The following is a 27,998-nucleotide window of genomic DNA, read 5'->3' as shown; positions in this document are numbered from 1 at the left end:
AGCTCCCAGTCAAGTTGCGCGCCTCTATCCGATCGGTTGGCGCTCGTCCGCGTCGGTTCCCCCATTTGCCTTATAAGTATTTTATTCCGTGCATTTTAAATTGTTCTATCCGTACGTGTTTCCGTGTGTGCTTATGTGCCGTGTTGATAACTCCGTGAAATGCAAATGGTAATTGCAAAAAGCCGCAGTGCATGCGACTGAATGTGGTGCATATTTTAAGAAGCTCCGTCAGGGAGAACAAAAAGTTAGACGACCGCCCGCCGATGCGATCCGAACTGATCCTCCCTCCTGTCTGGGCTGTCCCATGAGTATGGTCGCTATAGCGACCCGTCCGACCAGTTTCGTGCTGCGGTTGTCGCTCCTGACTCGGTTCTCCTTACCTTCCCGTAACCCCCATTCCCATCCCCAGCTCCATCCCTATCCCCATCTCCTCCAGCCTTTCCATACCTTGCCCTGCCCTCTGCCTTTGCATTTCTCATGCACACACGTTCCTCGTTTTTTGTGTTTTTCGTGCGCTCCCGTGCCCATGTTCTTCCACTTTTTCGGCTGGATATAGTACAGTGAATACCGGTTAACTGTTGTTCCGGTTAGGAGGTCCATGGAAAAAGTATTTACATATTTATACATGTCTTTCGTGTAATACTAATCGGATACGAAAGACATAGGCAGGAGGTCTTTTAAACACCTCATATAAAAACATGAAATTACAGCCTGTTTTCAACACCCTTCACTAAAAATTGAAATAAACTCATTGTCGTATTATACGATCTTTTATTATGTGTAATTGGGGAACCCTATAAAGTATCAAAGGTTCCTTAAGATAGTGTGTTTTAAATATAATGTTTTATATCTTCCATTTTTATTATAAAAATTTATAGACTAATAAAAGATCTAAATACTTTAAAGTAATAAAGGCAGTTTCCACTGTTTCTTTTTTCCTCACCAATCCTCTTTGGCAACTGCCTTTTGTTTTTGCCTTAACTGGCGGTCATCGCAGTTGCTGTTGCCGTATATTTTAACGAAGTTTCGCTGAAACCTGGCCCACCTTGATAAGCCCCTGGAAAGTCAGTCAGTGGCGATCGTCTCGGCAAGTTCAATGCTACAATACGTAGTATTGGCGGTGCATTTTCGACTTCCGCCATAATTAGCTAGTTCAGACCGTAGTTAACTTATTGGCCCTACGCTTACAGAACTCACTGTAACTGCTCTCGAAGAAACGGATAAGATGCGATAAGTCGCCAACTATGTTTAGTGATTAAGTTCAAGAGCTATCTATGCCATCAGTAAATATTGTAATCGCTGAGTTGATCTTGAGTCATTAAAAGACCAGGGATGATGAGGTGACCCTCAGTGAGTTGGCAATGTGATACTATTTAAAAGTTTAGTATATATCAAATTTTTAAGTTAAATAGATACCTGATATCTTGTTTTTAAAACAAGAAATGTGGTTATTGGCTAATATTACCCAGTAACAGTGTGTGCCAACTTCATTAATTTAATGTTTATATATGAATGATATAGTCTCGGATGTCATCACTGTACCTTGCTTCCATTGCGGCGATATCAAAGTTCTCATTTTTGCTTTATGTACCTACATTATTTAATTTCCTTGATTGCCACCATTGAAATTTTTATTTGCTCAGTTTTAATTGCCGTTCCATTTTATTATTTGCATGCAGAGAATACATTTTTAACACTTGATAACCGAAGCAAATTAATGGTCCACACCTCATTTACTCTCACTATGCACTTGTGGAAATGGAAATAATACATTTAATTAAAGATTTTGTTTGTGTTCTAAAAAATTAAGTATTATATTGTCAGCTGTGCAAATAAGAACAGCAAGGCTTAGAGCAACAGGGACAGAGAGCTCTTGACCTGAAATTCGGAAACCTTTTAAAAAGTTGTTTTTAATAGATCGTAAGATAAAATCAGAACGCCTTTTATCTTTATGTGGGTATTTTCCAGCAAATGATATTTACAATAATAGTACCTTGAATTAAGAGTAAACACTTAGACTCACTCTTGTTTTCGTTCTAAACCAAGTGTTTACTTATTTGCGTGGCACATTTAGAACTTTTCCGTAGGAAATGGCATATGAACGCGTAATATCCGCTGTAGAATGCATCGCTTGCTAAATATTTGCACTTGGCCATTATCTTTTTGTTTTTAATATTTTACTGAAAAGCAGTGTCGGGAGTAGAGGAAGGTGCCCCCACCCACAGCTCACCCACTCTCCCATACTTTCCGCCAATTTCCCGAGGGGGAACCATCAACTTTGTGCTTCGTGACTGAGTCATCAGGTTTTTTCCTCTATCTCTCTCCGGTTTTAGCCTGAACCAGAACCCAAGTTTACTTGAGGTTAGCTGCCAGAGGCAGTTTTTTTCCCTGCCCATTTCTGGCTTCTTACCTTTCGTTCTCTTTGTATTTTCGCTTCTTTCTTTTTTTCCGTCTTTGGCAAATGCATCATGGTTCGCTGTGGGCCGCACATTTTTTGCCCACCCAACTGACCGTTATTTTCTAGACCTAGACTAATTTATTCAAAAATTCTCCAAAGCTCTGCTGTCATCAGCAGAACTGACCCCCGATGGGTGTACTTGGGGCTCCCTAATCTCCGCCATACGTGCTCAAAATTTTTTCTAAAATTTTCGGGGTGTTTGGCAATCGAAAAGCTTAAACAATAAGCGCCGCAAGTGTGCTATGTGCAAATGAAACACCTATATACAGGTGATCGTATAGTTATGTGCTTGTTTTATAATGCATGTGGAAAAAAGAGTGTGCGGTGCACATTGTTCGGAACAATGGAACGTTATACGATAAAAAGTTAAAAAAAAAAAATAACCCGAAAAGGGGGTTGCATGTCACCGGCTCAGCCTTAGATCGCTCGGCTCAGCCCTGAGAAAATGAAGTCACTCTCAAATAAATAAAAATAAAGGCGAGAAGAGTTACGGCAAGTGCTAACTGAATATAGTATGCAAGACAGCCACATAATACCAGCCACTCACCCCCACCCGGTGAATCTTTATTTATTGTTGTCGTGTTCTCAAAAAACCATGAGCCATGTGAACTGTGTGAACCCATAACACACGTTGTAACTTAATCAAAAGCGGCAAAATGACTGTAAAAGTGAGGAAGTTGTGCGGGTAGAGATACACCTTTACCTTTGGATCTTTGGAAAAAGTTTAAAAGGAAAATGTATTCATTATGGCAGATTATCATATCTAAATTTCTTCTTGACTTCTTGTCAAACATTAGAAACGAAAATGTTGATGGGTTCCAACTAACCGAAGATCATCTTGTTTTAATATCATAGGACTTTTGAAATGCGAAATTAGGGACCAAAACATATAAGAGAAGTATTTTTAAAAAATTCTTTCATATAGACGATATATTATATGATATATTAAATAAGAAGGTGCTCTTTGCGAAACCATTGTTAGGTTAGAAGCAGTATCATATAAATTTTAAAGTGATTGCAAGTTTATTTTAAGATATCGTTGGTGTTAGTTAGTTTAGAAAACGATTCCGAAATTCCAAATATCAAACGTTCTTCACTGTTAGCATTTTACCTCCAAGATATGCGATATCTACCCGAGTTGGCTCTTAGAAACGATGGAGAAATAAAGGCCTGAGCACGTCATATTCGATTGGGGGTAGAGTTGCAGATCTTGCGGCTCGATTGCTCCACGCAGCAGTAGAGGTGGAAAGTAACTCCAGATACTCCAACACACTCATACTGGGCCCCTTTTGGACCTAGAGCACATAACTCTGTGGCTGAGGGCACAGGCGCACCATTTATGGTGTCAGTAAGGTACACTGCAGCCGGTAATGGCCATGATAATGATGCCTCTTGCCCGACTCGCCACCAGAACGCCACAAAGTGGTGCAATTTGCTCGACGGTTCTTAGAGTCTGCTGCTAGAAAGTGGCCAAAAGGCGGCTGGGAAATAGCAAAACAAAAAAGCAAAGTAATGTAAAGCAAAGTAAAGCATGCTGCGGAAAATGGCTCTGCACTCATTTTGGTAACTGACAGGTTTACCTGCCAAGGCGAGTCGGCTATCGTCCCCTTTTTTTCGAGTATCTGCTCGTCTGGTTTGGTTTGTTTTCACCATGCAAACGTGATCGTGGAAGTGGACGAACTCGTGTCTTACATTACATATAGACCAGTTTCCTCATTTTGATGTGCCCGGTTCTAATGCGGTGCCAAACATTATCCTCTCCCCTAGCCCCAAAGCCCAAGCTGAACTGCCTTGAGGTCTTTGAGAAAAGAGGTTTTAACCGGGAAGCTCAGGTGTGACGAACATGTCTGCATAGTTTGCTTTGCATAGGCATATGAAATTAACAAATTAATGAGTTATCTAAAAGAATGTTTGACAATTCCCGTTGAAGAAAAAGTTGTTGGCATGTTCCAGTTGTAATAAAGAAATAATTTTATTATTTTGTTATTATTTTTGATTGTCAGACAAATTGTTGTTAAAATTTATTATTATTTATGATAGTCTAATCTATCTAATAGTATATATAGTGTGTAATTCAGAGAATGAATCTCATTAGCAAGAGCAAATCTTCAAATCTGCGCATTATACATATAACAAAATCTACGCTTCCAGGAAAACATAAGACAATAAATCAGAATTCTGATTATATAACAACAATATTGTCAAGCACTTTTTTTTTGGAAGCTGTGAAGATGGTTTCCTTAACTCATTAATATCTGAGTAGAACAAAAAACCAAAACAAGACAAAGCACTTGCGCGTTTCTCGCATCAAAAGTTGTCTAGGCCCTCTACTTCGTACCCCCAGCTTATGATCAACATCAGTATTGCGCAAATGTTCTGGGGCCATGAAATATTCGCTGGATGCATGCTAAATTAATATTAAAAAAAATTGTTGAGTTGTCTGATTTATAATTAGAAATGAGCCGGAAACCGGTAACTCTGCCTTCTCGACCTCCTCTGAAAGTGGCAACATCTCCAATTGTAATTTGTTATTGGCAAAGAATCTTTGGGCCCGCCATTGAATCATCGTTAAGTTAAACTCAAACTAGGAACTCATTAGCATTATGCCAATAGCTTCGCTTTACCTGGGAATATTTTTTTATGATCGCCTTTATGCTGCACTGTGTGAACAATCAAAAAGTCAAAATAAACAGAATTGAATTGCACGCAGCGATGAAGTTGTAAATACCTGAGCGACCTTGGCAAATGGGAATTTACGGAAACCCTACCTTGCCCTAACCCTCGAATTCTCACTTCCTCACAACCTCACAACCTCGTCCTTTCCCGCCGACAGGGACTTAAGCCCAGAAATATCCTACCTCCTACCTGAGGGCCTGAGAATGGGAATCGACGCATTACACACACACTCGAGTGATTAATTTCCTGTTTATGAGCATTTCGTTCGCCTTATTCTTTGTTGTGCGGCTTCTTTGCCGAAGGTTTCGAAGGTTTTCCCTCCCTCAATGAAACTCAGTTTTGGGATTCGTGCATTTTTCCTATGTGCCGGGTACACGGAACAAATTTATGTATTTATTGTAAGGTTGATTCAATAAACAAGAAATGGACAAACACAATGGACCGATAACCTATCGACTATAATGTGTAATTAGATCATTTTTACATTAGCACATAGCATTTTGGTCTTATCTCTAGGACCTTTTGTTTTGTTTGGTCATTATATTTAGATATAGATAAGATATTGAATAATTACATAGCAAATACATATGATTTCAGCACTTTTTTATATGTAATTATCAAACCCATGATGTTGCGATACTTGTTGGTATTTATTGAATAACAAAGATTATATTTATTCCAGAACAATTCAGATCTAGATTATTCTTTGCTATTCGCAAAAGTTTTGGGATCTATCAAAATATACATGAGGGATAACAATCTTATTTATTCAAGAACTGGGATTATTTCAACTAAAAAGAAAAGTTACAGTTATAGTATTACCTTTTTATTGTAGACCTATGCCACTTTTTCAGTGCAGGATATGGTATAAGAGAGAGAACCTAGCTCTTGCGACCTTTCTCTGTGGTTCTGACTACGAAATTATAATACAAATTGGTTTTCTAATCTCCAAATTAATACAATTTTTTCGTGTGCAGGATATGGTAAAATCGAGAGCCTCTCTTTAAAGCTATCTTAAAATGGTTTGCGTGTCTCGCTGATATTACCGCGACTACCCGACGCCTGATCGGATGGGCTAGGAGCTGTGTATCTGGCAGATACATTTAGCCGTTACACGTGTTGTACCGCTCAGCTCGTCGCTACCTGTCAGGTATTTTATCCATAGCTTCGCTCAGCTCGGCTCATCGCAGTTCCGCTCTCGGTCCGTTCAGTCAGTCAGTACCGCCGAACCTGTCGTCGTCGTCGCTTAGTTTTTCTGTTACCGCAAAACGCTTTGTATCTGTAGTTTGTATTTTCAATGTTTTTCGTTGGTTTTTTTGTTTTTCGTTTTAATTCGCGTGTGTGAGAACGTAATTTCCATGAATTTCTGCGCTATTGAATCGAAATTGATGAGGGTTCCAGTGCCTCAATGATTGCCATTTCGCCGTGTGGCAATTGCTCTTTATGGAGCATTCAAATGAGCTTTTCGGAGCAGAGTTACGTCTCTGATTACCAGTTCCAGTTTCGCTTGTTGCCCCGAAAAAAGCAGAAGCCAACCTGAATACAAATTAAAAAATTGTCTACTTCCTAACAAGTGATGAATGAATGTCGGCTCAACCTTAGGTTGGCCATAAAAAGTGGCAAGAAGTTCATTGAAATTCTGTGAAAAAAGAAATATTTCAAAATATTTGCATGTTGAAGACAGTATTTAATGTGTATGTGATCGCTTACTGGAGTTTATTTTACGGTTTTCGAGGAATTTTACGGTAATTAATTGTTTTGGTTTTTGTGGAAATTTAAAACTGCTGACATTGGTTGAGGTGAAACTAAAGTACTTATAGAATTTATTGGGATAATAATAGTATTACTATTTATGGCCTTTCTGTGTTAAAAAGGGTATGCTGATTTTTTTTACCTCGAGAACAAAATCACAATACTTTAAATTCCTTCCGAATATGACTTCAATGTGAATAAAAGTATTTAACTTATAATCATATGGCTGAGCTCAAAATTAGCATAATCTCAGATAAGTTCTGGGAACGCATTAAAGTCAACTGGGAACCAAATCACGAGTCTTAACACCTGTTTTATCAAAGAAAGAGTTCCATTAAAACGAGCTATCAACTTGAAGTGAGCATCAAACACCTGGCATGAATTATGGTTTTAACTGAAATTATTCAGGTAGCATCCCGCCATTTTCATTGCCATTTTGACTATTTCTGTTTGCTCGAATCGATTGCGAAAGCGGCAAATCTAATGTCAATAAGGGGGGAGACAGGTGGGGCCCATTCAGTTGCTAATGATTCTGATAATTGCCATTGTGCGAAACCAAAAGCGAAACTTTGGTTGTGCAACCGAAGGGGGTTAAGCTGACTAGGGATTGCAGGGGGTACCGACATTTAGTAGAGTTTTGTTTTGAGTACCGATTATGATTGCCAGCGACTCGATGCTGATGCAATTAACGAGCGGCAAGGGCAGCACGAAGTATTTATGCAAATCATGGGCCAACACAATCCTCCTGAGCAGCAGCTATTGAATCGAGTTTGCGGTTGAAGCCAAAGCCTCTCCTGGCGTATCTTTTTTATGCTCTTGACCCAGTGACAAACAAGTGTCAAAGTGAGCAATTTCTTGGCTTATCTCCACGCGCAAAACAGGTTCAATAATAATTAAAAAAAGAAGGAAAAAAGTAAAAAGTGTCCACTTGCCTTGATCTCTGGATAAGTGTAATTACCACGAGCTTAATGCAATTTGCAGAGCCATAATGGACGAACGAGTTTTCGGATTTTTGCCCCACTAACACGAAAAACGGAACTCGAATTGCCATCGCAGATGTGACAATTTGTTGAGAAAACACCGCTGAAAATTCACTTTGAATGGGAATCAGTCGAGCGTTTGAAAAGGGGGCGTGGCATGGCGAGATTTTTGCAGTGGTCCGTGTCCCCAGAGCGGACAGCATTAATTAAAGTCGATTGGTATTGGAATTGGACAATCAATAAAAGGCAATCAATGCGATACAGACACGCGCGGATGCCGAGATACAAGATACAATGTACTCATACTCGGGTACTTTTACTTGTGTCGCCTGAGTTTCAATTCAATTTGCACATAATTTTACATAATCTTCGCCTTTTGAGAAACTATGTCAAGTCAGCTGGCAGTTAGCAGTTAGCAGTTGTAGTTAGCCAAGTATGTATCTTGGCTTTGTTGTTTTTACTTTCGTTGGTAGCTGTGATCTCTGCCGGCTGTCAGAAGCAGAAGAAAGAGGAGAAATACATAGACCCATCTAAATAGTTTTTACTTTCCTTTTACGCCAGGTTAAGCACAGACTTTCAATTACTCGAATGCAGATTGAGATACGGATACGGCTATTAAAGATAAAGATACAGATACAGCCCATTGCCGAGCACCATGCCAATTGTGATTATCCCCGAGGTTCACTAAATGAATTGTTGCCACGAGATTTGATTTCATTTGATTTGGTCTCCCCTTTGGATGATCTCCAAATTAGCCACACAGTCGGACACTAATTAGTGCTGCCGGTTTATAAATGAAAATTACTCTGTTATTTGCCTGACACATGTGACATTTCCAGTCCAGGTTCAGGTTCAGCCTTATAATAGGCGTTCGAATCGCTGGCAGTTTGGACTTTCGCTCTGTCAAAGGTCAACCACGTGTGCTCGTTACAAATGGGTTCGGAACTATTCATAGTACGCAGTCTAATTGATGGTAATCTGGCAGGAATGTTATTAGAGTTAAAGGTTGTCATACTGAAAGAAAATTAAAGGGCAACGTTTGATCATTTGAGTTAAATCATATTGTGTGAAATTAAATCTTAAAAAAGGGACATCTAAGATAAAAAGATTGTTATGATAATAATATTGAAAAACGGCAACATTTGAGAAGATGTGTGGATTACTTTGGAATCTATCATTACCCCTATCACAATTTCATTATATATCCATTAAAACCCATTAAGAACTTATCATATTCATTTGTCAAAACCAAAACCCTTCAACTTCTTGACCTTCAAACATTGATTGATCTTGGGGGTTCTTTGTCTTGTAGATCCCTCATAAGAGAAGCTTTTTGTGCAATGCCAGATTCATCCATCCATTTGTTTTTCCATTAAAAATAATGACTGCCAAAGCAGTTGATTCTTGGGGTTTCCTTGGAAGTGAACCCTTGATAATTTCAGCTAAAAAACTTTATTACCAAAGGTGGAATTATCTGGGGTTCTGTGCGGTTTGTTTGGGTTCTGCGGGCCATAAGTACAGGCTAAATGGCAAGTTAATGTTCGCTTTGGCTTTGGTCAGTGGCAGATTGTCTGGCGTTGTGGCTACGCTCGGCTGCGTTCTATGGTGGTGCTGAAGTGGAAGTTGGTGCCAGCATTTCTATATATATAGTAGAACTAATATATATGCTGCCCTCGTCAGAACCTTTATCAAGCGTCATACTTTTTACCAAGACCAAGATCCCAACTCCCGCACTTGTTGCCGTTCGGTTTGAGTGCACAAAGAAAAGCATAGGGCACATGTAGGGGTATTGTATGGTGCTTTCCTCGGCAACACTTGTACTCGCACTCGTACCTGTTAATAACTTGTAACTTGATGCATCGCCGGATCGCCGGATCCCTTGGTGATCGTCCCGCTGGACTGGGTTTCCGAGTCTTCGCCAACGGTCGAGCGATCCCGCTTTTGGTTCCGCCCCGTCTCCTCACAATTTGTATCTGTGTCTGCGATCTGTTTGCCCCTGTGTGAGTGGGCCACCAAAGTATCTAAAGGCATTCACATCTCTCCGAATTTTGTATCTATATCTGTATCTGCGTATCTGCAACATGCAAATGCAAATCTCTGGCTATACGGCGCCACATTTGTTTGTAAAATGTTTAATAATAAACAAGCGGAGACGACGCCGTCATCCACTTTGGTGCCTTCATTTTGCCGAAGACGCCGTAAAAACTTCGATACCCGGTACTCATTAATGCCTGTTTGTGGATAAACATCGGCTGGCTAAAGTAATTTGATCCGCAAAAAGGGACTTTCGGGGAAAATACAGTTTTAAGGGTCTGCGTTGTATATTGCAAACCGTTAAAGAAAATATGTTTATGTACTGCTGTGAAACCAGGAAAAATCAAAAATTCAAATGATTCCACTTGAAAACTTTTAAGGTCTTGTCTCCATTTTTTTAGTTTTTCAAATTGAAGTTTTGAATACATACTTGTAGCTTTTTCTTTATAAAGAATAATTTCTTTTCCATTATATTTATAACAATACCTTTTTGAACAAAATTTGTTGTATTTGATGTTTCAAAATTTTTGTTTTTGTGATCCTTTGTAATATATTGTTAATTTTCTTAATGATTAGTTTTACAAATTCCACACTTTTTTTGTACCGTGTATCATAAGCCATACTTTCCTTGATAATCACATTTTAGTATAGGATATCCCCTGAGTCGAACACCTTGAATATACACCTTCTTTTATTTTATGACTTGGCGGCTTGAAACACCAGTAAATGAACGAAAATTTGTATAAATACTCGGGCAAGATTGAGATACGGCCTCTTTTGGACTGTTTCGCTGGTCACCGAACTCAATCGCATGTTAAAAGTTGATTTTGTTTTCTTCTCTCTCCTTTATTTTTAACACCGAACCTTTTTTGCTCATTTATGCAAGCATGCATAATTATTTGTAAATATGCATTTCAGGTGATTGTGATAAGAGGCTGCTGCTGTTGCCAAGATAAATGTGTGCCATTGTGCCGATAAGATGAGAGCAGCCATTAATATAATGACACAACCTTAATAATCGAAATGTTAGGTTCGAGTTGAGTCATAGTGTCATTTGAATTGTATCCAGCGGTGCAAAAAAATATAAACACACCAATCTTCGAAGATATTCCAGCACTTGGCTTAATTAATGATTATTAGCCGCATATATTTGCTTAATTTGTGTTGCCAAGGCTCGAAGAAGGTAGCTGTCATGACTGTAAATGTATTAAAGTTTTTTCTTTATCTTTCTTTTAAAAATATATTGGCTGATAATATATTGCATACTTGAAGAGGAGAGCGCTCATAAAGTTGTAATCCGGTTTTATCACTAATAATTTTAAGCTGTTCAAAGAAGTTGGATCCAGTTAAATATTTTAAGTCAATAACATTTTATTTGATTACTGATTAAATGTAAGCTTGGCATCCAATGGGTTAAGCAATGGCAAGGGAACCTTAAAAATATTTTTAGCACGACAAACTCATTTTCAGGTCAATAAAATAAGTTGGGAAACAGAGACCCGAGCAACTGATATCGCTGTGTGTCTTTCGCTTCGTTTTATTTTCTTTTCATACATTTTTTTTATTTTGCCATGTTCATATTGGAACAGTTGTTTTTACGACTTTGTTTCAATTCTCATTGTTGTCAACTTTCTGTCGAGAGGTTTTCTCTGTCAGTGTCTGATAAAAATAACCAGACAGGTGAAATTTCGGCAACAAAGTCAGCAGTCTAGAGCAGAAATGAAATGATTTGCTCTGATTTGTGCTAAATTGCATGACAAAAGGCGATCGCAGATTCTCCGGGAACAATGTCATAATCCATGGCATAATAAGCCCATCAGTATGCTGTAGAATGCCTAAAGGGCTTTCACTTTCGCAAAGCTGCGAATTGAGGCGACTTTTCACTTTCCGTTCAACGGACAGACATTGTTCTCTCTCGCAGTTCGATTCGCATGTAAATCAGTTGTGCAAACAGGCCCAAAACAAAACCCCAACCAATCTCCCATATGAATCATTTCGTTAGAAAAACCACAGCGGATATAATCGTATTTTTAATATGATTTTCGGGCTTCGTGTGAACTCCGCAGGCGGAGCTCGGCTTTGAAGTTATTCTGATATTTCCACGAACTTTACTCACCGAACACAAAGAAAAAAGTTGACAATTTTGGTTGAATACGGGCAGAAATTACGAAAATTATGATTTTTATTTTAATCGTATGATGTTTGATCGTATTTTAAATTGGCATTGGCTTCCCTTGACCGAACCCAAAATATTTGTATCATCCAAATTTCTGTTGAGGTTGTGATTTGTGATTTATGGGGCACTCCTGAATAGGTTTTCGATCCCAAATTTGTTTACCCCTATTTATTCAGAAAAGATTTATTTAAAGTGACAAATTTAGCTGACACTGTTCCCCCTTTTTTATCGCTATCCCCAGATCTGATCGATGAACAGCATCTACAAGCCCCGCAGCAGCGACGAGGCCCTCGCCGAGCAGATCAGCTTAGCCCGTGCCGGAAGTGGCACCCAGCCCCCGGCCACGCCCACCTACCGCCAGATATCCGGCGCCATGGCAACCCTGCCGCGCCATGATAGCAACCACAATCACAACAATAGCAACTCCAGCCGGTTGCGCAGCGATTCCACAGCCACATCGAGAACTTGTGTCTATATTGGTGGAGCGCCAACGGGTGGCGGCGGCGGAACCGGAAATGGTCCGATTTCCGTGACCTTGGACCGCCGGCAGCCACAGCGAATGTCCTGGCTGAATATGCGGCGAGCCAAGGCCAGCGAGGCGGATCTGCCCGCCGTCACACCCTCGCCACAAACCACTCGTAGTTGCATCTCCACGGTGTCCAGTGTGGTGGACAGTGGTGGCGGTCGCACCACCGCCACTTCCGGTCGCATCAGCTCCAGCGGCATCGTCACCCTGAGCGGCAGCAACAACACACTGAGCGAAATCCAGGGCGGCTACCACGACATGGACCACGACGCGGTGTCCAAGAACTTCTCCGTGTCGGCGTCCGCCCACTCCACCCACAACATCACCACCGCCAGCAATGCCAAACTGCTGCCCGCCGTCGAGGATGAGTCCAACAAACAGGTGAGTTCGGGGCAGACAGGTATGGAAAAATGGGGGAAAGTATTGTGGTTTCATGGTGGGAAAATTAGGAGGTAAATGGGCTTAATAGGAAATAAAAAACCATTGATTAATTTTTAAGTGCCTCAGGAAATGAAACACTTTAATAAGACGATTTTGATGATAGGTTTAGTTGGTTTTCCTGATTAAATAATATCAGACAGTATTTAATAATTGAAATATTACATTTTTAACAAACACATAATTAGTTTTTATTTAAAATATTTTTTTTCTGCACAGACGTTCCAAACTCCTGTGCATTTTTTACTAACTAGTGATGTTTCCGATAAATATTTTGCCAAACTCAGCTTCCACTTAATAGCACACTGAAGTAGCTGCTTGATTGAATAGCCTTTCTGCAAAACTAATAAAATTAATTAATATTATACTTCTTTGAATTAAAATAGCTGACAAAAGGAAACTCAATCTTCCACACGCCTTTTATATCGCGGCCTAGCCAAAGCAATTAAAATGTGTATTTATTAGCATGTTTGAGATTCATTTAGCATAGCGATATATTGAACTTTCAAAAAAGTAGTTCATCTTCGAAGCCGCAGCTCGTGTATGCAATTTATTTCGGTTCCCATTCGAGTGGTGGTCCTACCTGTTTTGGCTATTTAGAAGTTATCAGCCAAGATCTCTCAAGTTGAACACCTTTTTTCAATGTTACGGGCTAGCCAGAAGCGATTTGATTCATCTTCCTTTTCGAGGTTTTTTGAGAATAAGAATGAATGTGAATAAGAATGATTGTGTTTATTCCCAGATGACTGCTGCTTATCATCAGGTAAGCCGAGTCTTTTGAAGCTTCGGTGATTCCATTTATTGATTACTCACGGGTGCTGTAAATTTTATTTCTCCGCTTAATAATGCTGAAAATATTCGGAACGAATTTGTGTACGTGTCTCAGGTCTCAAGAGAATATTCACATTTTTGTTTGTCTGGTTCCAATCGATCGATTTGTCTAAGCCATTGCAATCGGCTGTAAGTGATAAGTATGCGATACTTGAACACTTCCGTAAACAGAAAACAATAGTTTTATATGAGGGGTTCGGATCTAATTGTTTAGAAACGTATACCATTGTATATATATTTTGCTGCATTTTTTGTTTTTATGTCAGTAGACTTTTCCATCTCACTGTTTCATCTTCTAGAGTTAAAACGCGTTAATTTTCGCGCGATTTGTTTGCCTCCACCTTTGTTTGCTGATCTTCGATTTGAGGTGTTTGAGTAGTTTTCAAGATGAAGATTACCTAAGACTACACAATCTCGGTTGCAGTAGAGGGCGTGGCGATGGCAACCTTCAAACACCTGAAGCTCTTTTATTGCTCGAACCCGACGGGGAATGCAGGTCTTTCATACAGTCCATCCTTGTGTCTTGGTCTAATAGTCATTGTTTATAGGGTTGTCGGGTAGCGGCAACATCATAAACAAGATCATAAAACTAGTTTCGGCATCTGTGAGCTCGTATTTGTCCACTATTTGGGTTAGTAAGGCAGCGGGCACCGGACTGGATCGGATCGGAGTGTACCGGATAGGGCCCAGCTGGTCGCTTGGCCATTGTCTTTCGCATCTAAATGGCACTCCCATTGTTTCCCGTAATTTTCACCCATTCAGACCAGGTTCCCCAGCCGAGTGGAAGTGCAAGTGCCAAGTGCAATATGAAATGCTTCGAACAGATGCTAATTGGTTTTAATTAGCATCACACACACTAGCACAGTGTTCGATATGCGTGCAGTTAATTCAATAACAAGTATTTTAAAGACGTCGTGTTTTTGAGGGCATAAATAAATTTGGACTAGTAGTTTTCTTAGTTCTCTCCAATGTTTGTTTTAAGATTAAGCGAGGAAATATTAGCAACAGCGAAAGTAAATAGTTTCTTAGGTGTTAAGTAATTGCAGAACATGTTAATAGTGCTTAGCTTAAAATGAATTCTTAGCCAAGTGATTTTTAAAAACTAAATTAGTTGTGCTGTTTGATCAATTGGGTACTTGTTAAATATATAAAAAAAATGTTTATGTAATAAATTTGTATATACATTTTTCTTCACTTTTTTTTATATATATAAATGTAAAAAAATTTTCGTATCATATTTTTATCTATTTTAAAGGTGCGTATGTAAATGTTTCCTTTATTTTGAGGGGAAATTAATTTAACGACACGCTCTATTGGGTTGATATGGAAAATTGGGTTTAAATTAGATTCCACGATACGACTTCCATTGGCTTTAGTTTTTCTAATTGCCCAATAAACTAACTGGCTAAGTGATTCCAATAAGGAAAATTTAGGGTCAGATTGACATAAAATTGGTAGTTATAATATATTAAATATATAATAATATTTAGGATCTATAGGGTAGAGTCGCGGAAAATCATATAAACAAATAACAGAACGTAAATAAATAATTACGAAACGACTATATTGATGGCCAACAACTTTTTATTTTTTTTTTTAAGTGGATTTTATGTTTCATTAAAATTCTTCGTTGCTTAAATCAACTTTAAAAGTATGCAAACGTCCCGAGCGACATTCTACACTTTTATCAAGCTCAAAAATGCAATATTTTTGAATCAAGGCGCCAAGTGTTCTTCCTCTTCATGAACATGAGTCATTATTTTCCTGAGCTGGTAATACCAACATCGTGTTGCTCTTTGACCCCCATTCTGCATAGCACAACTCCTCACCACTTTCTTCACAACTCCTTTCCCCTTAAGATGAGACAGCATTTTTTCGGTCTGGCAACGCTTGATTAATTTGACATGTACTTGACATGCACTTTTCTACATCACTTGACATAGCAAGACATTTTCATCCCTATGGTATGCAGTGACTTTTTTCAAAAGGGCAATGAAAAAGCAAATTTGGCAAAGTGTTGCATACTTGTAGGGAAAAAGTTTGTCGCCTAAGTCTTTTGTTTTTATAACGAAAAATTTTGACCTTTAATGTTTTCGTTAAAGAAAAAGATTATATAAATAAGTTTTATTTTTTTACCGTATCCGTTTAAAATAATTTTACTTTAATTTACTTTAACTTTTTAATTATTTGAATGCCCTTCTCGAAACAAAAAACTAAAAGAAACTAAAATGAATGAAAATGAATTATTTCATTGGTTTATTTTTTTATAAAACCGCAATCAATTTACAGTAAACACTTACTCACTAAATAGCCCACTAATAAACTAATTTAATTATTGACTGCCAAAATTTCGTATTCAATTGTACAATTTATTGACCAATTTCATGGTCCCGCTGTTAAAACAGTATCTGCAACTGGGCTCGGCAAATTCCATGTCTGCTGGCAGTTCGCATATTTGTTTGCTTATTTTTACTTTTAACTTGGGACTTTTCGAATGTGCAATTTGCTTACCACAATCGATGGCCCACCACTTCCCTTCCATTACTTCTTGGCGGCTCATGCGAGTGGCCAAAACACAAAACCCAAGACCCAAAAGCGAAAACCTCTGCCCATATGCATGTTTCTCGAGCTGTTCAGTTACTTCATCTCTTATGTTATTTCGTTTCCAATTCGCTGATTAACAAGTTCAACAAAACACAGTGGCAACAAATACAATGTGGCAGATACTTTCGGTGCAAATTCGGCAGTGGCAAGTCGCACGTTTCGGCCATAAAAAGAAATGAAAATAAGAAATGACGTCAGTTGAAAACTGGTTCCATGCAATACAATAATTGCAGGGGGTCTATTAGAATTGCATCGATAAATCGTTGAATTCGCAAGCAGTGAAAGTGCGGATGGGGGAAGAATCAGGCAGAGTTCCCTTGAGTTTTACGATACACAATCCCACTACACGGTACACTGCGCTACCGGGTTTTTGGGTGTAACCGAGACCATTTGACGAGTTAACGATATCACAGACAACTGCATGGCTTCATGACTTCTCCTTTCACTGGCCACTGATTAGATAGAGCCCCCGAGACGCAATCCGAATCGTAAAACAATAGCCCAGATGCGAGTACCATAACTATAACTACAACTCCCCAGGTACACTTGTCCATGCTCCAGTGCCCAGATCCGTTCAGTCAAAGAGATTGTCGAGGCATCGCTTATTCAACAGCAAATACTGCACACAATAGCCTTATTTCGGACACCTATTGTGACCAGTGCTCCATTGTGGGGACATTTTCACACTCCAGTTTCAGGTGACACTGAAGGTAATGATTGTCCAGCCTACAAGACACCTTTCCATTCTGATACAATCACGGAATCAATTCTCGATAGAATAAAACCAAGAGAAACCTTGCCGGGTATTTATGGGTTAAGTTTCTCATTTAATTGGCCCCAGCCCACGCTTTTACTTTTGGCTTTTCATATTTCACATATTTATTATACCACTTTGGAGCTCATTCGATATGCCGGGCACAAACGCAACCGTCAAAAAGCCAAAAAATCAAGCAATTATTTATGCTAAATGTGTTTAAGTTCTTGATGTGATCATCGTTGAGAAAGTCAAACCTTCATTGATTTGATTTTATTGGCATTTCGTAGGAACTTCCGCTCAATATGGCAGAACTTTGATTCCAAATAAAAGTCCCAACTAGTAATAATATTTTTATTTTCCATTAACGCTTATTCTATCCACCTATTTTGCTCGGCGCTACCTCGATAATTTTTTCCCTTCCCCACTATTTTTTGTTGATCACACAGTGAGTGCTGTTAATTACGCGGCCAGTGCCAGTTTCGCTCGCATGCTTACATAATAATTAGAAATTACCACGCTCTTCTCTCTTTCTGCGCCAAAAGAACGTGTTAAAATGAAATTTAATTTTAGTATGAGAAGCGGCTCAAAGAGCCAAGACTAATAGACGGTTTCTGCTCTTTGCGGCGGGCTCTTCCTGCTGTGCAGAAGACAGGTTAATTATGCAGATGGATTTCGAGACATGGGAACGCGGCCTGAGGGCATCATTAAGCAATAGAAATAAAGTCTCATTCAGCCAGCATCTTTGTATTCCCTGGTCTCTTTTTTTCAATTAACCCACGTGGGCGCGCTTAGAATGTTGAAGAACTTCAATAAACCTGTGATGATTAAATTCTCTCAGGAGAGTTAAGTGTACTTGAAAAAATTACAATGTATCTTGTGCTAAAGGGTATGGGGGAATTGTTTTATGTCGGTTAAAGATAATTATCTTATAGGGGCTAACAGTAACTTTAAGTTATGCTTAAACAGATTTTTCATTAAAAATCATTTAAACATTCAAATTGGAAAAGTGAGCTAATGAATTTAACACAGCTGAAAATGGGATGCTCATTTTTTAAATAGTGTTAGACATCAGGAATTTTTGAAGTGGTAAATTAATATGGTTATTTTATAAAATAAAGAGATTTTTTTTTTAATTTAAGTAAAATTTTTCTTATTATAAAAAACAATTTTTTTTGTACAATTTATTTTTGCTTAAAATATGTTTAAATAATTTATCTATAATATTTATAATTTGTTTCTATGACTCAGGGCAAGGTACTTATATATTTTTCTCTGTGCACTTGTAGAAGCATGCATAAATTTCCAAAGAAACCCAGTGAGGCGTGAGTTCGGCCGCGCATTTTCCGCAGATGCGCGGAGGCGTGCGCTGACTTTGCGCAGCCACTGTGCATAGAAAGCCACGCTTTGGTGCCGTCGCTGCTTTTGAGCCGCTGCCGCCAGTATGGTAGTGCCTTTTTTTATTTCGCTGCCGCCGGCACTACGTCAGTCGTCAGTTCTGCATTAATGAGAGAGCAGTTAGGTACGCTCGCTCGCACGCCCGGTGTGGTCCAAAAACAACCTCGGAGTTTCATCCAGATGAAAACTCTGCCAGGGGAAAAATCAGGCGGAGAGAGATCAGATCCCAAATATAAGTTTACCCATTGGGGGAAAACTTGTTTGGCCATCTTTCTCGCCCGGCTCTTTCTCCCCGGGCACTCGAATTCGATTTTCCCCCCAATCAAAACCGTCGTCTGCGCAGTCGCAACTCGACGTTGCAGCCGTGATGAGTGCACACGCTCATCGAAAAAGCTTGAAAATAAAATAAAAACAGTTTAATGAAAAAGGAAACGCTTTGCAATCGGGGAAAATGCAAAAGTGTGAAGTGAATCGCCTGACCAATGAGTTCTGTGCAATGAATTGTAATTGAATTCCAGGCAATCCGCAACCACAAACAGCTCTATATATCATAATCTATAGATGGAGCTCGAGTACTATAGTTCCATAACAACTGCCATTGATACGCGTTGGCGATCTGTGTTAAATGAGACAAAAAATAATAATAAAAAAAGAATACAAATACCTTATGTGAAATAAAAACAAAACGAGACAGCGAGACATTCAATAAGCGGTTCAGGGCCAGGCTCTGAAGGTGTTGCCAATTTATTTTAAAAGTCTGCGCTTTTTGTTGGCTCGCTGTCGTCACGTGATAACTTGTTCCACTTGCATAAAAATATTGTTATTTTCTTGACACAAATGCCGCAAGTCGAGGCTTTAATTAGCATGATGTTTAAAATATAAATACGAAATACTTAAAAATCCACACGAGTGCCTCCGTTAATTGTAATTTATTTATTTTCGAGTGCAGTGCAATTAATATTTCAGCTCGCAAGGAAACAAACCTCGCAGAAATCTAACGAATAAATCCAAGGCATAACAATACAAAAACCTGATTTGTATGTAACAACAAACAAATGCAAGAAAATGACAAGTTCTTTGACACCAAACAATACAAAGTCTGTCCCAAGATGGAGATACCAACGACAAAGTATTTAGCCGACTATCTGTATGTTGTGCACGAGGATGTACCCTTTCGATACTATCGAAAAGTAAGTGACGGGGAAGGGGGAATTAGGGAGCCCATCATGCATGATATGGTTTATGGGTATGTGATATATGCCTATATAATGCTCGTCATCTGCACGCTCATAAACTCCAAACGCCGCTTGGCTGGTCGGTTTTTTTTGTTTACATTTTCACCGTGCGGTTTTCGCTTTATTAACTGCGTTTACCTGGGCGTCACGTTGTTGTTACCGCTTTACCTTTGGATGCTGCTGCTGCCCTGTTGGCAGTTAGTTTGTCTCACTGAATGAATTTCACTTAAAAGAGCTCCGCCGTCTAACGATTATAGGTACCCTGTGCATAAAACAAGGGATTGGAATAGGAATAGGTTTGCGAAACACATTTAAAAATCATTTAAAAAATAAAAATGTAACTTAAAAAAGGTGTAAAGATTCCGCTTTAAAAAAAGTTGTAGGTGTAAGAACTTATAGTTAATTTTAATTTTTTTCCATTGTCAATTAGTAGTTTTTTGAAAGATTAATTTAACTTAACTAATAATAATTTTTGTTGGTGAAAAAGCTTTAATGAATTTAATGTTTTATAATATTTTCATTTTAGTTTCGGAATAAATTAAGATAGAAATTTTTGATGTATTATATTATACTATAACATAAGTTTTCAAAGCGGAAATATATTTATCAATGAGTTTAAAACGAAGCAGATGGTTAGATATGTCCCAAGAAATGCTTTCAAAATTAGAATCTCTGCAAATCCCAAGGTATTCTTTAGTTGTCATGCTTTTTCTTTCCTAAGCTATTTTTTTGTGCTTTGAAAGTAACCAAAGTGAGGATTGTTGTTAGTTGCTGGCTGGTGTTTTTGCCCGCTCACATCTAATGGGCTTATGCTGTACATTTTGCAGATGACTTATTAGAGCCATGAGCGAATTTCGGTCGCCGCCTAATAAGATTCCCCATGGCTCCCTGCTGTGGTGGGCACTTTCTTTTGCCGCTCACTGTGCAAACACACAAAGAACTAAGGCAGTTTGTTTGGCAATGGAGTGGGGGGTAATTCGAGGAATATGAGTCGTAAGACAAATAAACAGAAAGCAAAATTGTGTAATTAATGAAAATAAAGCAAAGCATAGCGAAATTACACAAGTCGAAAGCGGAAGTACCGGAAATGGCGGCGACGCTCTGTAGGTGTATCTTTTTGTTTTTATTTAATGTCGGCGGATGCGGCAACTGTGACTGTGCCGCTATTTGTCTGGCTTACCTGCAAAAAGCGAGCACCAATGGGTTTGCATATGACAGCGATTTGTAACCTTTGTATTTTCGCATCAGCTGCGCAAATTTTTCGGACAGCTGAGTACTGGGTGTATTATTGTAAACTTTTACTTTCTTCGAAGGGAGTTAAGGGTTAAAAACCATTAAATAGTGGAACCAGAAACAGTGGATGTCTGAGAACCTGACAAACATTTTCTTTTTAAGTCCTACGTTTTGTAGATAGGTCTGTAATACCATTTGGAATTAGGAACTTATGTTTTGGATTTGAATTTAGTTTATTATTATTTAGTTTTATAAACGGAAATCTAGGAATTATGCCAGGGATTATAAAAAATGTATTTATACCCTGATAAAAAGGAAATTAAATCAACTTAGCTTAAAGTAAATTTAAATAATAGCATCTATGATATTTATCTATATTCTCTTCAATATATTCTGTTTTTATTGACAAATAGAAATTAATGGAAAATGATACAAGTAAATAAGATTAACATTGTATCTTTAATGTTCCATCTTTAATCAAATACTTTTATACCGAATCATGTTTCGTACATTTTATTATTAGGTATTTTATTTTATTGGATTTAATGTAAACATACGGGATGACATACGAAGTTCTAAATTGAATTTGCATATACTTATTAGTTTTATTTCTTTTTATAAATGTATAGAAATGATATTCAAATTTTACTCCGTGGGTGTTGTTTTATTTTTGGTGGGTCCCGTCAATGGTTCCACTTTTTATCAGGTTAATGCTTAACCCATGCTGTCTTCAAACTAATTTTAATATCTGTTCCATTTCTCTTCTGTTTATTGCAGACGAAATGCTCGGTGTTCCGTGGCCTCGTGCTCTGCTTGTGCCTGAACCTGAGCTACGCGAACGTGGTCCGCTTCCCACGCGAGTTGGACCGCTACGGGTCGGCGTACCTGGTGCCGTATGTGGCGCTGCTCTTTCTAGTCGGCCTGCCCATGATTCTGCTCGAGATCTCCGTGGGCCAGTTCTTGGGCCAGGGGGCGGCGCACACCTGGCGCGCCTCGCCCATTTTCAAAGGTGAGTTGCGGTTGTCTGCGACGGGGGTTGCATACTTTTCGGCAGGCAACAGGTGCTCAGAAGCATCGTAAGCATCGCATCCCCCATTTCGAATAGGTGGTAGTTGTCAAAAAGGGGGTCAAAGCTAAAGCTGCAGCTGCAGCTTTTTGCATCCCCAATTGCAGGAGGCAGAAGCTTCCAAGGGGGAAAGCTCTGCAGTTGCACTTCTAGTGCGCGCATTTATAATTCCCAAGTTGGAATTCCGAAGGATGTGGCTTAAATACTCGGATCGAAAGGACCTCCATCGGGCGGTCGTGCATTCCGCAGCAACGACGGTTGGACACATCCCGTCTCATCCCCACTCTCTCGAATTGTGTCCGTTGGTAGCCGAAGTTACGATTGCAAAACTTTCGTCATCTCTCTCTCACTCTCTGAAGCAAAAAACCATGGCCGTAGCAGGCGCATATACTACCATTCCCATCCCCCCCAAAAAAGGGGTTGCGGATGTGTATGTGTGCAATTGCAAAAGCACAGGAGCACCAGGAGCAAACTAAATAAACAAGAAAGCAAAATCAACAACCGCAAAAGTCTAAGACATATATATGTATCACGAATCGAAAATGATAAATGAACAAAATGAAGAAAAAATACAAATATCAGACCAAAAGTATATCAATGCAAACAAAAAAATCTAAAAAAATACACATAAAAAATACACTAAAAAAAGAGAAGACTTACTTAAATGTGACCTAGTAGTTAAAATCATCATCGTGTGTTATCAGGACGACCGCAAAAAATCTCTGAAAAATCGTACAAAAAAATATTAAAACCTCAAAATGCATTGGTGTGTGTGTCCCGTTCGTGTAATCGCTGGCGCGCCACGCCCCCCGCGGCCATCGCCCCGCCCCTCTGTCGTCGGCCTACGCTCGCCACGCCCCCCGCAGCAGCAGTAGCAGCGGGTAGAGGGGCAAATGTGAGGGTGGCGGCCCACAAGGACATCTAGTAATATATAAAAAAAAGCCCAAGAAAACAACAGCAAACAACAACAAAATCTGAACGCCGCCCGGCTTGAGTCCTTCTGCCCTGGCGGAAACGGAAGCTGCTCGGAAACGAAAGCGGAAACGGAAACGGACGAGCCAAAATGGAAGATGGCGCTGTGGACAGGCGGTATCGCGGGCAAAGCGGCGGCGCGTCCACAAAAAATAACCATAGAGACGTTTAAGGCAAATTCTAAATGAACAAAAGTATAAACCAAAAACAATTGTAACGAGAAACAAACGAATTCAAAAATGAGCAATATGAGCAACAACTAATAATGGCAAAAAGCAAAAACGACAACTGCAAATTACGACACAACACCTTCGAAAAGACCTCAGTAATAATAAAAACACCAACAAAAAACACGTGAATGCTTGGTGGCTGCAAAGGAATGCCTTCGTTGTATCGCCCTTTTTTGCATATTTCAACTATAAGATCTGTTACTTAAAAAATTAAAAGATTCAGAACATTTTTTAAAAAGTACTAACAACAAAATTTAATGAGAAGCCAACAGTGCGTATGAACATTATCAACTCTTATTAAAATGCCTCAACTATTACGATTAGTTGGAAATTAAGAGAAAAAAAAAATAATCCAAGATAATTAAGCCTTCTTTAAAGTTTTTATTAGGTGATTTACAGCTATTTATATGAGCGATAAACTGAGAAAACACTTCCATTTAAACACATTTTATTAACATTTAATCCAAAATGGCGTCCTTAACCAAAGTAATAAAAAGAAAATGCATTTAAATATACTGTTTTAGCCAATTTAGCTTTGCTTTTCCATTAAATAAAATATTTTGACAAAGACAGCACTATGTTTGGGTATTAAGATAAAGACTCTTCATTAAAGTCTATTCTCTATGAACATTTAACTTCTTATGACTTATAAAACCCACAAATGGCTGAAGGCAACACTTAACATTTTTCGAGCCACTGACGTCTACTTTAACGTACCCATTTCATTGTGAAATCAGCGAGCTCATTGAGTGGAGCGCTTCATGAGTGAGTGCTTGGCAGCCTATAATTACGATAAATGAGGCAAAGTATTCAAGACACGTGCCGATTGCCCATATGAATAAACGAAGAACAGAATCAATATATCAGATGAGATATGATCTTATGCTCCTTCACCTCTTTGCCTGATGGGTAGCGCAATTCAATACTGCAATATAAGCATAAAAAACAGTGCTAACGGAATTGGCAGCCGCAACACAATGTGGCCTATATGAAAAGATAGGAAGTGTGTAATAAAAATGGTAATACAGTTGCGGTCTCTATAACAGACAATGCTAATTAAAATATTTTATTCATATTCATCATCGAGCTATTAAGCCAAGCCCTAAAGCCTTTGAAGTCCAACTCATTTATATAGCTTTTGAACACTTTTCAATGTCATCTTAGGGTAGTCCCCCAGTCAATTTACAATACATATATCTATTAACAGCTTTGGGTGTGTTTTAAGGTCAAATTGATCTGGTTTGGCGAATTGGTTTTAAGTCGCTGCAGAATATGTTATAAATGTAAATGTAAAGATATTTAAAAAAATCTCGTTCTCATTTATAACTTGTTTTCACTTGAGCTCTTTTCAAACGAATGGTTTTGCTCTTATGAATTTCGCCATTAAAATGACAAATGTAATTTAATTAACTGGGTTCCTCCTCTTCCGCTCTCTTGTAGTCTAGTTAGCAAGGCTAGGTGTTAGGATCGTACTTTGAACGACATATTTTATATCCGATTCGGAACAGGAAGATTTGGTTATGTTACATGAACTTATGAAGATTAGCAATAAAGATAACAAGAATAAAAACAAGGATCATAAAAATGATTCTTATAATAATAATACGAAAATGAATTTATCTAGTCTTGGAGTTAGCATATAAATGGTTTTTATTAGATGGATTCTATTAGAATATATTTCGAGATTATTCATTGACCAAGAAAATTAATTTGAATGTGCTTTATCAAAATCAACTGAAATATTCATAGACTTAAGATATAATCTTCATTATAAATTAAGTGATATTTATTGTATTCATAATTTCTAGGAGCCTGCATCATCAGTCGTTTCGCCTCTTGGCTTTCGGCCATTTGGGTGTCCTTGCAGGCCGTGCTGGCACTGGCCTACATCGGAATGTTCGCCTCCAATGACCTGCCATTCAGGGAGTGCTCCGGACCCGTGAAGCTGCGAATGGTAAGTAATATCTAGTCCCTCTAAGAATTTAAGTCTTATGGGTCTTATTCTTCAGAGTGGCTACCTCCTGACGGGAACAAGTGGACAGGAGTGCCTGCAGCAGACCTTTCTTACACCCTTCTGGCGAAATCCTTTGTATTTTGGTCTCCTGGCAGCGGGATTAATAGGTCTCTGGATAGTGGTAATGCTGTGGTAAGTCGGAAAACCTTTAATATAAATCCAATAAATATTTATATAACAATGCCAACAGCACCCATAATGCCAAGATCCTGAGAAGAAGCGTCTTCGTCTATGGACTGGTTGGTCTGGTCCTCCTTTGCACCCTCACCGGTTGGGAGGTGCGCAACTCCTTCAGTCGTCACTATTTCCCGGAGCTCTGGAGCTTCGATGGCAGTTTGCTGGCTGAGAGCAACATCTGGTTTAATGCCCTGATGCAGGTCCTCTTCTCGGTGAACTGTGGCTTTGGAGCCCTGCCCATGGTCACAGGGAAGTTCCTTTACAAAGGTGATGCCGTGAGAACCTCGGTGGTTTACCTCTGCTTCAACCTGCTGATCAACGCCATTGCCGTGACCCTGTTCATGGTGCAGTTTGATCTGTCTGCTAATGGCTATCAGAATATGGAGGAGCTAAAACCGCTGACCGCCATCTATGATAGGGTATTGAATGGCTCAAGGGACGGCGATAGCCATGTGCTGCAGCATTTGGTTCCATCGCTGATCTACCTGCTGATCATCCTCTCATCCATGGTCTCCATCACGGTGGCCGTGTACACCTCCACACGTCTCGTACCACGAAGGCCCAACTATGTGATCTGCTTGATCGGACTGGTGGTGGCGGTCATATCGTTTGCGGCGCCCAAGTTCCTCATAGCCCGCGTGCTGGACTCGCGACTGGTGGGCACCATGGTGATCACTGCGTTGGTGTTCGAGCTGATTGCCATAACTTGGATCTACGGAGCCAAGAACATTTACACCGATCTGGAGTTTTCGATTGGACGTCCCATTTTCCGGATCTGGATGTGGCTGTGGGTCATCTGTCCGGCCATCCTAACGGGCATCCTGGTCTGGTGGTGTGCCGACGATGATCAGTATGATCTGCTGGCCGAGTATCTCCCACGTTGGGCGCCAATTCTTTTTGTGCTGGCCGTGATTGTGATCATCGCGTGTGTGCAGATCTTCCTGCAGGTGGAGTACAATTTCTTTGGCATGATATGCGAGGCCTCCAAGCCGGCCAAGGAGTGGGGTCCAGCGGATCCCTTGGCCCGTCACTCCTGGAAGCAGTGGCGTTCGGTGTGCCAGGATACGGGACGCAGGGACTTCACCTTGAGGAGAAGAGGAACCCGTGACTACACACATTCTATAAAGAAGGGTCAGTACTCGAGTGCCACGAAGTATGGTGTACAGAATGGTGGACAGACCCAGACGCCCATGCATCAGCAGCATTGGAAGTCCTCCACACCGGGAAATAGTTCACCCAACTACAGTGGATCCATGTTTGGGGACTCGGCTATCGAGGAGGATATTAGTGTGGATAAGTTTCCCGGCATAACGCAACAGCAGTATGTGCCCTTTCAGGCAAGTGATGCCACGAAACCCACGAGGTATTCCCAGCGAATGAGGCAGACTGCCCAGCCACAGACACAAACGCAGATGCGATTGCCAAGGGAATCGGTGGAGAAGCATCGCGAGGTGGTCTACATACGTCGCCTGTCCGACGGAGGAAGTGGATCTCACTCCACAAGGATAGAGATTTCACCCTCCAACGAATCCATTACCTACGGCAATGGGAAGAGCAACAATAACTCCACCTTGGCCATGTCCCGCAATCCATTGGGCCGCTCCACAGGATGTCTGGCCGCTCCTGCCCAGCAACCACCGCCTCCAAGTGTCCATGTGAAGCGGTCGGCCAGCTCGGTGGTCAATGTCAACTCCCACAAATTACCACCACCCACAACCGCCGGTGGAGCGGCGGATCACATTTGCTGGCGGAAGTTCAACGTGAATCCGGAAGAGTATTCCACGGAGCTGTGAAACGAGGAGAGATCCAGGATCAGGAGTAGGAGTAGGAGTAGAAAACGAAGCATTCACATTCAAAAAGACTTGTTGCATCCAAAACAAACGCATCTGTATCTGTAATCCGTATTGCACCTAAGGCACACCTAATTGTTAAGCTACGAATAACGAAGCATGTCCATATGGAAAGTGTATCTTCTAGTTGCGAGCTGTAAATAGCATCCCTAGATATAGTTCTACGATCTAGTTCCTTAGCTTAAGTCGAGAAAATTCCGTTGTCATTGTTCTTAATCTGGAAATCAGGAGCAGGAAAAGAAAAACTTTACATTTAGTCTAAGCACATTGAACTATAATGGATTCGAGTGCCTGAAAAACATGAAATAACTGAAATAAGTTAGTCCGTAGTCTTATGACCCCATATAACCTAAGCATCCATTGTAAAGTTGCATGAAAAACCACAACGATTTCGAAAACGATCTTATGTAATAAATGTATGATTAGTAAATTATGATCGCCCGTGTGTTCTTTTCTTCGAAATTTTATGGCTATTAAATATCAAAGTTCGGGTATTTATCAAGTCGGGTGCTAAATTTGTTTTCTAATCGCAAAAACTCTTACTTAGATATCTCATCCATGGGGATTCAAGTTCGAGAACCAGAATTTCAATTA

At 39.7% G+C, this 27,998-nt stretch overlaps 1 protein-coding gene across 2 annotated transcripts; it reads left to right on the top strand.

Moving 5' to 3' along the window:
• The first annotated feature begins 3 nt into the window (after positions 1-3).
• On the top strand, positions 4-27,840 carry blot (bloated tubules). Of its 2 annotated transcripts, XM_017078807.4 has the most exons (6): positions 4-168; positions 12,318-12,983; positions 21,873-22,104; positions 25,172-25,317; positions 25,373-25,509; positions 25,568-27,840. In XM_017078807.4, exons 2-6 carry the CDS (start codon positions 12,327-12,329, stop codon positions 27,345-27,347), a joined length of 2,952 nt encoding a protein of 983 aa, XP_016934296.2. In that variant the 5' UTR covers positions 4-168; positions 12,318-12,326; the 3' UTR covers positions 27,348-27,840. The 2 variants fall into 2 exon arrangements, with proteins under 2 accessions (XP_016934296.2, XP_016934298.2); XM_017078809.4 differs by lacking the exons at positions 4-168; positions 12,318-12,983 and adding an exon at positions 19,623-19,817.
• The last annotated feature ends 158 nt before the right edge of the window (positions 27,841-27,998 follow it).

This window comes from Drosophila suzukii, chromosome 3, assembly GCF_043229965.1.
Source record: "Drosophila suzukii chromosome 3, CBGP_Dsuzu_IsoJpt1.0, whole genome shotgun sequence".
NCBI classification, from domain to species: domain Eukaryota; kingdom Metazoa; phylum Arthropoda; class Insecta; order Diptera; family Drosophilidae; genus Drosophila; species Drosophila suzukii.
Note: the sequence above shows the minus strand (reverse complement) of the source record. Positions and strands in the feature narration are given on the sequence as shown.